The sequence below is a fragment of the Lactuca serriola genome, chromosome 2 (assembly GCF_051521515.1).
Source record: "Lactuca serriola cultivar US96UC23 chromosome 2, Lser_US96UC23_V15, whole genome shotgun sequence".
NCBI lineage: Eukaryota > Viridiplantae > Streptophyta > Magnoliopsida > Asterales > Asteraceae > Lactuca > Lactuca serriola.
Window position 1 is genome coordinate 210,643,474 of NC_136409.1, and position 16,122 is coordinate 210,659,595.

At 35.4% G+C, this 16,122-nt stretch overlaps 1 protein-coding gene across 11 annotated transcripts; it reads left to right on the plus strand.

The window, feature by feature from the left end:
* Nucleotides 1–8,352: 8,352 nt before the first annotated feature.
* On the plus strand, nt 8,353–15,230 carry LOC145088372 (uncharacterized). Of its 11 annotated transcripts, none has more exons than XM_079026707.1 (8): nt 8,358–8,487; nt 11,645–12,071; nt 12,985–13,144; nt 13,212–13,859; nt 13,937–14,295; nt 14,369–14,473; nt 14,552–14,698; nt 14,793–15,230. In XM_079026707.1, the coding sequence occupies exons 3-8, from the start codon at nt 13,042–13,044 to the stop codon at nt 14,925–14,927; spliced, it is 1,497 nt and encodes a 498-aa protein (XP_078882833.1). In that variant the 5' UTR covers nt 8,358–8,487; nt 11,645–12,071; nt 12,985–13,041; the 3' UTR covers nt 14,928–15,230. The 11 variants fall into 11 exon arrangements, with proteins under 11 accessions (XP_078882835.1, XP_078882833.1, XP_078882836.1 ...); XM_079026710.1 differs by having other exon boundaries at nt 11,645–11,757; XM_079026712.1 differs by having other exon boundaries at nt 11,645–11,687.
* Nucleotides 15,231–16,122: the final 892 nt, after the last annotated feature.

Genomic DNA, 16,122 nt, shown 5'->3' on the forward strand with positions numbered 1-16,122 from the left:
TTTATCGAAGTTCTTAGTTTAACATATTCTACGACTTTCGTTTAGAGCGCTAAATCTAAATCTCGCTCTATCATAAATTTACTATTTACGCTTCCCGACGCCGTGCCGGTTCTGACGCGAAACTTCGACGGGTCATAACTTCTTCGTTATAACTCGGATTTCGGCGTTCTTTATATGTACGGAAACCCTGTGACATCTTCTACAACTTGGTTAAGATTATTTATTCTAAATAATCTTTTTGTCGAAAAGTCGTTTTCGACCCCTATTGCCTCTAAATTGACTAGCCCGGATATGCGGGCGTTACAATTATCTCTCCCTGTGGATGATTACGTCCCAGAATCATCAACGAAACAGGGTCATATAATGACTCCATACGTCATCTCTTCATCCTAGGTAATAATTATAACTTCTACATTCCTTCAATTCTATCTCTTAAACTCATTGACTGTAAGAGTATTCGATCGTGCACCTGCTCTCTACCTCAGGTTAGACTCCAAATTATGACCTTCAAGTCACAATCTCGATCCTTGCTGGATACGGACTTGAGATAAGTTCTTTTATTACTACTATAGATCGATGTGTCATATTCTAATGACCTATCATCGTATGTTGCAACACTTAGACTTAGGTCTCTTAGAGTTAAATTCTAAAACAGACTATGCCTTCCTTCATGTTCTAATGTGATATAATCACACTTTAACATTAGGCATTTCTAGCCACTAACTTCTTTAACAACGAGTACGATACTTCTATTGATCGCTTTGATTTCAACCGTTTGGTTTAAGTCGGACGCTACATCAAACTTGGTCCTCTGAGCCACACAACATACTCATCGTAGTCGGACTCGATTCGATATGACCACTAGGGTCGGAATATCAACAATCTTCTTAGTCATTACCGAAACGATGGTAACAACACACTTGAATAAAACGAAATCAATTACTAGCTTCTTGGTAACCTTGTGACTTTCCCTGATCCAAGTGTGAGTCCTGTGCTTCCGGTAGTATAGGCCTCTACTACCATTCACACCTACTCATACTCGTCCCAAGTATTGTCTCGCAGTTTCCCAAGTCACCATGCAGCAAATCATACAATCATTCAACACGTCAGATAACAAAACGAAGGTTTTATATTAATTCTTGAAACGATTACATATGTGTTCAAGTTCACCCTAGACTATGCCTCTACTAGGCTACATCATACGAAACTATGGCTACTGCATAATCCGATCTTCGGGTAAGAAGTCCTCATTCTTGATTCCTCGCATGGTTCTCTGCTTCGTCGAGGATCATGTGAAATGCCCTTGGCCTTGGTGGCGTTTCTGGTCTTGCTGCTTTATTTTTCCTTGGGCAGTCTCTGGACATGTTCCCCTTGCCTCCACATCCGTAGCATACTTTGTCATTATGTGTGCAGTCTTTGGAATAGTGACCCGTCCTCCCACACTTGTAACAAGTCACTTCTTCGTTGCACTTCCCACCATGCTTCTTCTTGCATTTATCACACCATCTTGTTTCACCTCCATCTGCCCCTCCGAGTTTTGAGAATTTGCTTTCCTTGTTCGACCTCGAAGATCCCTCAAACTTTCGCTTCTCTCCTGCCTTATCTTTTTCTAGACCCTTTTCTCTTATCTGGGCCTCTACGTTCTTAGCTGCCCTAATAGCTGCTTTTAAGGTAGTTGCCATTTTGACCATTGGACCAAAGTCAGTGGGCAGTCCGTTAGCAAACCTATCAATCTTGGAGAGTTCGGTAGGCACCAAGTAGGGAAATAGCTTCATCCTCTCGGTAAATGCGGTGGCATACTCATCAACACTCATCTTCCCTTTCTTCAGGTTCTGAAACTCGTTGTTTAGGTCTATCAGATCTACCTCCGAGCAGTACTGCATTTTCAACTGTTCCAAAAACTCTTCCCACGACATCCTTAAGGCTTCTCCTCGTGGCATCGTATCTGCCAATAGCTTCCACCAGCTCAAGACTCCAGTTTTCAGCTGTCTTACTGCAAAGACAGTCTTTTGTTTCTCATTACAGCTGCAGCTCTCAAACACCATCTCCATCTCAGAGATCCAATCCATAATCTCAACCGGCTTTGGGCTTCCTGAGAGGCTTGGTGGTTTCGCACCCAAGAAGTTCTTGTACATCCGCCCATCCTTGTTGTTTCTCCCTTCTGGGCCATCCCTTTGCTCACGTTGAGTCCCAACTTGACTCACTTAGCGGCTGTAGTTCCCTTCCTCAGATTGCTCGGGAATCAGTTCGGGTTGCTCAATGGGCATAGTAGGTTCGTCCCTATTCAACATCCGTCTCATTTCTTCCCTTTGTTCAGCCAACATAGCCCGAATCATGGCTTGAACTCCAGCCATGGTGACTGGCTCAGGCGCAACTTCTTCTACAACAGGTATTTGCTGAACCATTGGGGGTTGGTTCCTGTTCTCATTTGCGTTTACGTTTCCACTACGGGTCCTTACCATCTCGATCTATACACCGAATAAGGTGAATTTAGACCTTTACTTGACGTTTAAATCATCCTTATCACTCCGAAACATTTACATGCTAGTTCTAATACCGTAGTCGTACGTTTAGAATCCTAAACACATAAGGTTTCCAGATCCGGTCGGCAACAGACCATAGATCCGAACAATTAACAACATATCATGCACAAAGCATTTAACACATAAAAGCATTTTAGGCACAATTCCTAAAATAAGCTAGTGCTCACACCTCACAATCATCGCTTAGCATTCTAAGTTTAAGTCTAGAAATAAATCCATATTCCTAGTTCGCTTAAACTAATGCTCTGATACCAACTGTGACATCCCCAAAATCACGGCCAGAAAAGACCGATTTTGTTTATGCTTTATAAAAATCAGAGTACTTCATTTTATAAAAAGGTTGCGGAATTTGTTCCCAGAAAAACATGGTAAATACGTTATTAAAACATTTTCGAAGAAACGTATTTATTTCATTTTAAAATGTTTGGGATGTCATCGTTAATACCGAAACATAAGCATAAACAGAACTTACAATGATTTACACTAGTGATCTACATCTCTTTTAAATCTCTCAGTGTAATGTCACTTCACTTCGTCACCTGTGATATACATAAACTGAGTGGGTCAGGTTGGGAAACCTGGTGAGTACATAGGGTTTTCAACCCACAATAATACAATTATTATGTTCAATCAAACAATCAACCCAATTACCCATCCCCATTATCTTCTTTACTCTTTAAGGATTTAACCTAAGAGTCATCTATCCTGCATTCGTTTATTCCGAAGTCCCTTACTTCCAGGGTTATGGGACTGGCACTAAATCCATAGCTGCCAATGTTCGTTCATAAAGCACTAATTCCATAGCTGCTATAGTCTATTCATCGGGTACTAAATCCATAGCTACCAGTCTTTATCTAATAGGTACTAAGTCCATAGCTACCAATGTTCAACAGGTACTAAGTCCATAGCTACCAATTCCTACAGGTACTAAATCCATAGCTACCAACGTCTAAAAGGTACTAAGTCCATAGCTACCGGTGTTTGTCCCATAGGCACTAAGTCTGTAGCTGCCAATGTATACTCACTTCATCTTCTATCTCTCATCATTCATCTACCCATCTCATACCCAACATTTTCGTATATATAAAATACGTATACAGTTTAAGTCCTTTAAAACATGTATAAAACGTTCAACCAGCATAGACAGCAAGTATTCAGATAATATGCACACATAGCACGTAGTTTATATAAAATACTTCATATCTATGTGTAAGATGAAAGTAACTATGCACTCACTTGAGAAGGTGGTGACTCGGTACTCGGACAGCGCTTCGTTTACTTTAAAATAATTTCCTTCGACGAAACCTAGTATTATTACCACTAGATTTTAGTCTAATATTTACCGTGACTAATTATTAGTCTTATTATTATTATTATATAAGCGTTTAAACAATACTTTCCAACCACTATGTACAGACAGGGGCCAGACATAAAACACCGGAGGGCAGGACCATTTTGGCATATAGCACTTCTGAAATCCAACAACCCTATGCGGCCCTTTAAACCAGATTCCCCGTACCGCGAGTAGTTAAAAAGATATTATAACGACACTTATATAAGTCATAATAATAGCTCAAATATTTATTATAAATTTATAATAACAATACTAATTTTAAATATAAACTATATTTAAAATAGGGTAAGCATAACTTACTTACAAGGGGATTTTAGCTAGGAGTCGGGCTCTGCAGGGGCAGAACTTCGTCGCTGAATCTTTCTAAGAAAGATTCGTGCAGCGCTTCAGCGCTCACCTTACTATACTAAAACTACAGAAAGAGAAGTCGAATCACGAGGGACCGAAATGCTCGGGGGATAAGGAGAGAAAGACGCTTGAATCAAGAGAATGGTGCAAGAAATATGAGAGCCCAAGCCTCTTATTTATAGTAATTGAATTTACAAAAACTACCCCCCATAATTACTTAATGACCTTATAGTTATATAAACAACTAAACACCCCTTTATAATACTATTTTAAATAGATTTAAAGATATTTGTACTAAACTAATGTCGAAAGAACTCAACATTAGTCTTATAATGACCGCATCGTCGATACCTTTCTAATGATATATACATATGTATATATATGTGTACGTATATATGATTTATACTTTATTTTAATACGTAAATATGCTATTATAATTTGTAACTTGTTCATACGAACTCCGTTTTTGACGTTCTTTATATCCATGCGTAGGTGGAGACGCACTCTACAACTTTCGTTTAGACTCCTTCGGCTAATTTTGAATTTATTTTTAAAGTTATATTTTTAACATGCGGGGACAAGATTGGTCCGTTATAATCTCATAACTTCTTCATCCGATGTCCATTTTCGTCTGTCTTTTTATTGTTACGCTGCTAATAATGAGATCTTCAATTCTCGTTTAGGTTGTGTCGGCTAAAAATCGCTCGATCTAATATTCGAATTTCGGACTGTACACTGCTAATCCGAAACTTCGAAAAATCGTAACTTCTTCATACGAAGTCAGATTTGGGCGTTCTTTTTATCGAAGTTCTTAGTTTAACATATTCTACGACTTTCGTTTAGAGCGCTAAATCTAAATCTCGCTCTATCATAAATTTACTATTTACGCTTCCCGACGCCGTGCCGGTTCTGACGCGAAACTTCGACGGGTCATAACTTCTTCGTTATAACTCGGATTTCGGCGTTCTTTATATGTACGGAAACCCTGTGACATCTTCTACAACTTGGTTAAGATTATTTATTCTAAATAATCTTTTTGTCGAAAAGTCGTTTTCGACCCCTATTGCCTCTAAATTGACTAGCCCGGATATGCGGGCGTTACACTACTTATTCTGTTTTTTGGGTACATTATCTCTCTCTCTAAGCTTTCTCTAATGAGATTTTGAGTAGCTTATCTTATGTAATTCACTAGAATCTCCGAATTTGGTGATTTCATCTGAATTGAGAAGGGTTTTGAAGCAAGTGATGGTTTTAGAGATATGTTATCAGTAAGTGAGTATTGTGATGGTGATCTTACAGAACCTATATTTGCAGATACTTGATGGCCATAATGGGGCTGCAACAGCTATATATACCAAGGATAATCTTTTAAACAATGTCTTAAGTGCTATTCCAGCAGACCTTAACCGAGAATAATGGATTCCAACATTGGCTAGGGCTCTGGTAGTTGGGTTTATAAAAACAGATATAGATTTCCAAGAAAAAGGTATGCACATCTTTCTTCTTCATTTCCATGTGAATATGAACATTGTTCATATGTAGAATGTTGCTTAAATATGGTAATGAATAATTACAGGTCAACTGTCAGGAAAAACTGTCACCTTTGTAATTATTGAAGGATTCATTGTAACTGTAGCATCAGTTGGTGATCCGCATTATATAAGAATCAAGATAGGTAATGTATTAGCGTTTGTGAATCCTTACTCAGAACCAGATGAAGAAGAAGTAGAGGAAAAACAAAAACTGAGGAGAAAATTATTGATGATGAAGAAAATGTTAGTTTTTTTATTCTGTTTTTATAAATTTTATTTCTATTATAAAAGCTTACTAGCATTCTATTTTTTGAAGTTTTAATGGAGTTGAGAAATAAGGACTTAATGTTTAATGGTGTAGGTGCTTGCTCTATGATGCTTTTTCCAAATATCAGACAAAACCAAAAGTTGCATTACAAGATGATGTTTATCATGAAGGACAACATATTGAGGTAATACATCATTTTATCTTCAACATTTACTAATGTTCACTAAGCCAAACAGAAGAAAAGGCAAAGCTAAGACATACGGTCAAATAAAATACCACTGCAACAAAATGTGACAGGATAATTTTAAAATTAAACTCATTCCCATGCACAACAAAAATATAATTGTGAATTGATGACATGGCTACATCTAATGAAGCACAATCTCACAATTTGTTGAAATTAGTGATACTTTTAGACCAATTCAACGTGAAAGTTCATATTGACATCTAAATTTCTAATTTTGTTAGTTGATTTTTTGTTTGTGGATTTAGTTATGGTACGTAAACTATGATATAAAGAAATGTGCAAATAAAAGCCAAAAGAATTATGTGAAGGTTTGAAATCAGCAAGCCCTAAGATTTATACAGGTATGTTTTATTTTTGTAATTTTTATTTTTTTTATTTTGGTTTTTTTGGGCATGGGTTTGATATTTTTTCATAAGGAATATTAAAAAAAGCAACTTTTTGCATTTTTAGGATCATATTGCCCCTACACACTTTTTATATTAATAAAATCATCCTTTTATATTTTTAGGACCATATTGCCCTTGCACACTATTCTAAATATTGAAGCATTTTTTTTTAACTTTCATTAGGGAAAAATTCGCATTATAAAAATAGCAACTTATTTGTATTATTTACAATTGGTTTCTTCTTTGGAGTGATCACGATTGTTGGTTCTTTTGTTGTTTATGCCTATATCCTGGAATTCCAGAAGCAGAACTCATATCAACTGCTTGATAGTTTATGAATATATAAAGGAACATGATAATATGTTAGAGAGTTTTAAATTAGTTTTCTAAAATGAAAAAAATATAAGTTTTTCACAATTTTCCTAATATATTATTTCCAATAAAAGTTGTGGTTAAAGAGGTTCAACAAGTTAGTGAAAGACAATTGTGTTTTTTTTATTCCCAAATCAATTTTTTCAAAATATTGGTAGATATTCTGAAATTCAAAGTACAATTTTGTAATATAATTTAATGGAAGTAATACAAAAATAAGTTGAAGTACATTGCTATATTTGCATTTACCTTACTCTCTCTCTTTCTCTATCCACAGGTGGCAGGATCAGTGAATCTTCTTTTTTTCCAAAAAAAACAAAAATAAATAAATAAATAAGATAGTGATGCAAATTCATACTTGGGTAGCCACGATGTTAATAAACCTATGATCTGGAAAGTATATTCCACATGGGTAAAAGGGTCAAGTGAGAAAAGTGGTTGATTAGTTGAAGGAGTGAGAATGTAAGAATAAATAGAGCAGGAAGATTTTGTTAGTGGTTAGTCTCTTATTTAATGTGCATGATTGTGTTGACTCCACACTCTTGTGTGTGTGTATGAGAGGGACATTTTCCCTGATTTTGTTTTTTTGTTTTTTTTTTTTTTGCATTTGGTTATCAAGACATTCCTTCCTCCATTGTTATTGTCTCATTCACTGTTACATCGCTTCATCCCTAATTTGTTAATCCTTATTCGATAGTTTTATTAATTTAGTGATATGAAAGTTGGTATCTACTTAAGAAAAGTAGTTTGTTATTACAATGCTATAACATCTGAATTTATTATTCATACCCTCTCTATTATTTTTATTAATTGTCGGCCTTTTGGTTTTTTTCTTTCATAACCTAATGTAATGAATTCTTTTGAGTATCCTACTCTAACCCCTCACGGCTTGATTAATATAATAAAATGCATGTGTAATGTGTCTATTTCTAAACACAGCTTATTCCACATGCACAACACAAATAGTTCACAAACACATTCTGCCCCTTGCGAAGCAAGGGATACCCATCTAGTTATATTTTATTATTTTATATTATTGGAATTTACATCGATTAAAAACCATTATATAATTTTATATGAGTTTATCATATCATATAATAACTAAATACGAAAATTAAAGAACTGAGATATCTTATCATATTTCAATATTACGAACTTTAATACCTTTAGAGAGTACAAGCCAACATTTCATACGGAATGGATCAGATCCAGATCCGGATCCGAATTCGAGTTTGATCGTACCGAAACGAATCTTGAAATCAAGTTTGGCAGGAACAATTCGTTATATATAAAGGGTAACCACCGAACTCTCTATCAACAACACAATTCCATACGCCAACGCTTATTATTGATTACTTAAAAAGAAAACCCTGTAAATTCTCTATCAAATAGCCGACGTCGATCTTTTGACCGCCGGCACTTCACGCTTTTTCTGCGGTACGATCCTCATCGCCACCATCATCGATCTCTTTCCCGATCATTTTGTTATCGTTTTGGTTTTTCTGTTGCCTTTTGTTTTCTATCTATGTATGTTCATTTAGTCGGTTGAAATCCGATGTTCCGATGAAATCCTATTTTACCTACGAACAAGTAGATCCTCTTAAATAAACAAATAAACAAAAAAAATGCGTCTAACTGGTCCTGAATCGAGTTTTATTTGGGGTTTTGTGTTGTAAGTATTAATGGATTATACACACATAGGCGTATACATATGTTATTTGTGTATTTTTATGCTATGTGGAGAATACTACATATAATTTCCTCAAATACGCTTGTTAAAACTTTTGGATCTGCGTGTTATGGATACAAAATATTAAGGAAATAGAGAGGCTGGTTGATCACCATTTTTCTTTTCTCTCGTTTCTGTTTCTGAGTTTTCCTTTTCGATTTTCATCTGTGAAGGATTTTAGGCTTTTGTTTTTTTAGGATTTGATTTATTATTTTATCAGTGTGAGTGCTACATTTTGGTGGACGATTACGATGAATATAAATAGATCAATCATACTTTGGTGGTTTCATTTCTTTATGGTCATAGTTGATTTGATTTTCTTGACCTTTTAAGCTTCAAGCTAACATCCAGTATAAGCATGATAAAGCTTATAAATTAAGATACACTAATTTTTGAGTTAGGCTGTTATGTCCAAACTGTGACATTGGGTGCAAATTGGGTGTGGGTTGGCTTGAGTGCAATCAGATATGCATCAGGTGCACACCCAATTGATAAGTAGACAACAACTACATGGGTGTGTCTTGGGTGCAGGTGGGACGTGGCTTGACTTGTTTTTTACAGGTTCGTCTTACTTTTTTCTGTATTAGGTTCTTGTTTCAAGGCTTTGAATTCTACAGGATTAGAAAGAAAAAGAAACACCTAAAATATAGGCATATCGTATGTAAATATTGTGAAAAAAACATAAACCATACACCCTTGAGTCTAACCAATAACTAGAGTCTTGATGTGTTGTTTTTTAGTTTGCTCTATCATACATCCTTGTCTTATCTATTAGGTGTAGTTGGACATTTTTCTTGTTCAGTTTTCTCAAAGAACACAAATCATTTTGTTTATTTTCTTGTAGGATCCTGAAGTTGTCTATATATGTAGATACTTTCTTGAGCCTCAACCCCGATTTTAGTAAAATTTAGTTGGCAAATCCATGTAACTTGATATCTAGCGCATCCGGCATCAGCACCCATTCCTTTCTTCCTAGCTTATAGGTGTATATAAGTGGGCTCTCTCATAGAAACTAAAAGAAAAGGTGAGCTAAGATAGAAAGTCTTATTTTTAAACAGAGAATAAGCTATTAATTGCTTTATAGTTTATACACATTATCTTCTAACCCACACCACCAGAGTGTGCAGTATTGTTTTTTTGCAGCAAGGGACCTTACCTTCCATTGTACATGTTGAAACAGACTTACCATGTAAAAAACTGAAAGTACTAAAATCTGCTCAGGTTATACAGAAGAGATGTTTATAGGAAAAGGTTTACTTTCACTTATATTAACCCCATTGTTGGAAGTTGGTTGAAGGGCGCATCATATCCTATTGCTCTTCCCTATTCTAGATGAAGATTGGATCATGATAGTACAGGTTGCTATATGTTGGAGAGATGTTATGCTGTTCTGTGGTCAAAGAGAAGCTTTTCATTATTATTTGGTTTTGGTAACCGAATGTATATTCTAAAGTATAACTATGGACAAGAAGATGGAAATTGTAATTGGGTCACATCTGTAAGATGTGAACTTTAAGCTCCCTAGAAGTTGATTGGACTTTTATTTCCCAGATCATGTTGGATAGGAGTGTACGTACTAAAGTCAAAAAATTTAGGCTGTGTCCAATAGTGCTTAGTGTCAATGTAATTTGAACAAGTTATCACATTCCATGCCATCTAGTTGTCTGTCACATGGGAAACCTAAAAAACATCATATACTGAACTGTGCATAGTGATGCATGTAATTGTAGCTGCTCTGATACCTAATCAAAGTTGGAGATCCTTATGTTATCTTTATCATTTATCAGATGTTTGTTTTATTTGCTATATTTCTTATTATGAGGGGCATATTACCCCCACAAGTGTTTCAAAAGACGATCAATATTCTGTTTTGAGAAAGCATAGAGGAAAAATGAGCAGAAAGGAAAAAGAATTTGAGAAAAGATAATTAGAGATCATCTGTTCCATAATAGTTCATGAGCTTATATTTATATCTTTGATAAATTATGCCTCTTTTAGTATGCCTATGATGTCGCTGCTGTTCTTAAACTGTGACCACACAGTTAATATCTACCTATCCAATGAAAATTGGAAAAGGGATTACAGATTTTCCTACTGAATAGCTATGAATTTAAATTCAAGTCAAATATCAAACTACCTACTAGAAGATATGCTTGTATTATGACTTTATTTATAGACAAGTAATAAGTATATATCATATTCACTTAAAAGTTCACAAACACTGCCCCCTCCCCTACCCTCTGTCAAATCAGAGACACATATTTTCATTCATGTAGGCTCTGTTTTTCTGCTCTCTTGCTGCAGTTTCTACATCTTCAGGGGCTTTGATGTAGACACATGATTTCATTCATGTATGTAGCTCTTCTAATTATCACAAAAACCTTGTAGTATTTGCACGCATTCCTGTGGAGCTGCATATTTCCTGGTTTAATGATTTGCTGCTACAATAGGTAGAGTTTCTTCATTGGTGGTTGTAGGTCTTTGGTTTATGCCCATATTATCAAATGATGAACCTGTTTTAGCATATCCAGAGACCAATCACGCTTCCTGCAAATTAGGGTGATCATGTTTTAATCTCTGTGCCCTTCCCAAAATAAGAATGTAGTAATACAATTCCATCAGTTGATCCATCCTTCAAGTTCTCTCTCTCTCTCTCTCTCTCTCTCTCTCTCTCTCTCTCTCTTCACTAAGTTCCCATTGATCTTGCGAATTTTGGACACCGCCTCCTTGTAAGTTTTGTTTGTTTTAATTAGTAGTATATTTGTATGTGGCCCTTAAACCTTTTTCAAACACTATGATCTAATGCAATTATGAGGGCCTTATGTAGTTACTTTTATCCAGGATAACCTTTTTTGTGCAGTGCAGGATTGAATTATATAGGTGAAATTGCCAGGGAGAAATTTATGAGGTACCTTTTGACCCTATCTTGTCTGAATAAGATATGTGTGGGAAAGCTGGATAGGCTATGGGATTGGGAGGTATGTCTTTTGAAGTTTTACGTGTAGTGGGCCTTCGATAGGTCTTTTTGGTATGGATTTAACTTCATTAAGCATATTTTAGTTTGAGCCATTTAGAAATTTGTTACTTTTAGTCGGTGAGAAATTTCCAATTTAAAACAGAAATAGGAACTCACAAGCTGGAATGCTGCACTGTTCAATGTTGGACTTTGAAGATATATATAGCATTTGATCTATGTACATCACTTGACTTCAAAGGAGTTGAGGTTTCTTGTTGCAATGATGTGGCCAACATAGTGCACTAAGGTAGTGTTTGGTATGCAGTAATTGAAGAGGTATTGGAATGGAGCATTATGGCGGAATGGAAAAAATCTTTGTTTGGTTGCCATAAGGAATGGAATGGAGAATGCGATTCCTTCTCCTAGAGGCTTATTTTCATTCCATGGGGGAGGAGTGTCTTTTCTTTCATTCTTTATTGGAATGGAATGATATATATATTTATAATTATAAATTACTTTTATTCATGTAATTTTCAATAGTATTAATCTTTTTAAAATTTTCAAAACTTCAATTAAATTTTTTTTATTTATAGTTATATTTCAAGATTTCATTGTATCTAATTATTTTATTTTTTCTTTGTTTAACAATCTTACACTACTTAGGTTTACATTTATTGATAAAAAAACATGTTTGAATGATTCATTCCATTCCATTGTACCAAACAGACCATAAGACTCCTTGTCTAAGCATCTTGCATTTTGCAAATAGGCTGTCTCTTCTACTCATACCAATGGCCTTCCTGAGACCAAAAAAAAAATTTTATCCTTATTGTCATCCTGAGTTAACAATTCAGTCAATGGAGGAGTAATTCTTGTTTGTGTTCCATCTTTTCTGGGTTCATTCCCAATCCATTCCAAACTGAAGTTCATGATAATTTTAGCAAACTAGTAATTAACAATGTCATTTAAAAGTAGTGCCTTTCTGGATTTGGTTATTTTTGATGTTCTTGGAAAAGGTTAGATTAAATAATTGGTAGGTTGAATGTTGTAGCATGGTCTTGTCAGCATAATCTGTAACTACTAAGTACAGATGAAAGCATTTACAAATTGTAATCTGATAACAAATGAATAGTCTCTGTGTTTGCTGTTGCAAAGAATTTTGCAACAGTAGTTTTCTAAGAATTTTGCAATGGTAGTTGTTTATTCAGTGCAAAGTTTTGAGTTTTGACACTTGAAGCTATCTGTACAGGTTGGCATAAAAGGTAGCTTGTATCAAAAGGTGAAGTAAAGTTATCTGTCAAAAAGGATGAGACATAGACACTTGTCCAACTCATTTACAAGATTTGGAGGTGACCAACAGGATAACAACCATACCCATACACCAGTGGAACACTCTTACTTTCCTACAGGTAATTTTTTTTTTTTAAATTAGTATATTGAAATCGTAAGGAATATTGAGGTAATCCTCTCCTTTAGCAGGAAGGTCAGAAAACGGTCCTTTTGTTGGTCAGAATCTGATGAATCATATGTCAAGAGGTCACAGAAATTTGGAAGGAGGCAGCAGCAGGGCAAACGAATATCCTCCTCCTCCTCCTCCTCCACCTCCTCCTTCATCAAACATTAGCATGGAAGTACAGCCGCCCTTTGTGCCACCTTTTCCGCATCCATCAATCACTGGCGGACACCCCACTCATTATACTAATTATAATCATCTTCCAAATGCACATGATATGGAATCTGGTCTGTTGAACCACCACCACCACCACCCAACACCCAATGGAGTAGGAGGAGGAGGAGGAGGGCCACTCAAAAGAAAAAGGTCAGGTAGCTTAAACAGCCTCTACACTGTAGGAAGTTCATCCAGTTCTTCTGCTTCTCAGATGCCATTAGAAAAACCAACCCTAGATCCTTACAGGGGCAATCTCACAATTGATGGTCAAGATTCATCTAGGAACGTGAGACGTAGATATAGACATGATGACATGGAATCAGAATCATCTAGAAGTCATGTCCCAAACCATTTTTATCAATCAGCACCAGTACCACATCCACCACCACCACCACCAAACTACTCCTCCGCAGCCCCCCATGTTCCTCATTATCCTGCCCCCTCCCACATACGAGGTAAAATTTAACTATTTCTTATCAAGTAATAATAACTCATGATGGCATGCATTATTAAAATTTTGATGAAAATGTAGACATGAGACATGAGATGAATCAGTTTCATGTTGGAGGAAGTTCTGGTGATCCAGCTTTCAGCAGCAGCAGCAGACAAAATCTTCATGTTCATGCCAACAACCATTCTCGCAGAATTCACTCTTCGTATGGTAGTGCTTCCAGGTACTCCCACTATGGACATGGTGGTACATCATCTTCAACAAGTGGGAATGGGCTGCGGACCCCACCAGACAATTTCTCTCCTAGAAACTCGAGGCATTGGTCTCCAAATGGGTGGAGGGGTAATTACAGCCACAGGAGTGGAAGGCCAAGGATAGCAGTTGAGAGATTCCATTCCGTTGTTGATGTAACGGAATCCCATGATAGAATTGGACATGAGGTGTGTTTCTCTAGCTTTTTTCAATTGTAACATATGTGTAATTTGAAGTCTAGTAATTAATGAATGTGTGTAGACCTTGATGATGGTGGATCGGGGGGGATCCTTGTATGGCAATTCTAGGAATTTCTCGGATCAGTATAGAGATTTGAGGCTAGACATCGACAACATGAGCTATGAGGTTTCATAAAAATCACTTGTATAATTAATTAATTTCTTTTTTATATTCTTTTTTTTAATGTATATATATTTTTTGAAGGAACTGCTTAATCTCGAGGAAAGGATAGGGAGTGTTAACACAGGTTTGTCTGAGGACAGCATGTCCAAGTGTTTAAGGGAAAAAGTTTACTATTCTTCTTCAGACCAAAACCAAAACCATGAGGAGGTTTCTTGTCCTATCTGTCTTGTAAGCACTTGTGTATATTTCTCTTTTCACATACATACTATACAAAATCTCAAAAGTAATAAATAAATAAATGTGTTTGGTTGGAATGAAACAGGAAGAGTATAAAAATGGTGATGCGATTGGAATGATGGAAAGATGTGGACATGGTTATCATGTGGATTGTATCAAGAAGTGGCTGTTGATGAAGAAGTTATGCCCCATTTGCAAAACCGAATGCTCAAATCAGTAGTCACCCATCCACCCCTTTTGCTTTGCTTTCTCATTCTGTAAATAGATGCCATATCATATGTGCATTATGCAATTATGCATTCACTTGTACAGCACGTAATGCAATTTCCTTAGCTTAATTTTAGTTTTATTGCTGCTTTGCTGTTGTTTTTATTAGTTACTACCACCAGAAAACAAAGCGTTTTACTGGTTTTCATATATTATTAGGTGTGTAAAGGTAAAGCATGTAAGGATTTGTCCTTTGTGTTGTGTGGTGCAACAAACATATAATATATATTTCCTCAACATCCTGATTCTTGCTTCATGATTGCGTGTATATATATATATATATATATATATATATATATATATATATATATATATATATATATATATATATATATATATATATATATATATATATATATATAATATAAGTTACATTTCTCGTTTTGTTAATTCAAAGCTATCAGTTATTTAGTTTAACCTGAGGCTTTGGTATTTAACTACTCCGTATTAAATTATATCAGTTATTATACCTCATGATTAAACTGTGATGTATGTGAGAAAATAGTAGATCTTGAAATGGAGAAAGCAAGGAGCCCCACTGACTTTACCGCGTGATGCTTATATACAATACACCATTATGAACTATAAAGTGTCACGAAGCTTTTGAGTTTTTGAGATGAAAAACAAAGTATCCTTTTCCTGTTACTGTGTCCAAGAAATAATGGTTATCATTTTACGATTCATGTTGGAAAGATAAATGATTAATATTTTTGCTGTAAATTTGTGTGATCAATATTTAGTTATGTTATGTTATAAAGTTGGGACTTAACGTGTCCAACATTCTTAACTCTACATGAGTCATTTTCATTTTGTATAAAATAATAAAATAGTGTTAATGTTGAAAATCGACACTTCTATTAGTTTAGAGTTTAGATAGAGTTTAGACTGTAGTCACTTTAAACTTTAAGACGTTCAAGATAATTTAACTTAATAGTTTCTTGGAATAATTGTGTTTTTGAACTACTTTATAATATATTCTATATTTTTATATAAATCAAGATGTTGTGTTTCTTTTATAAACTTTGTTTGGTATTTGTTCAAAAAGTGTAATTATTTGTAAATATCCTCATTGGCATCCCCCCAAGGTCCACCTACAAAGAGGTTTGGGATAGATCATGGGATTTTAAATTCCATCTTTATGAACCAGA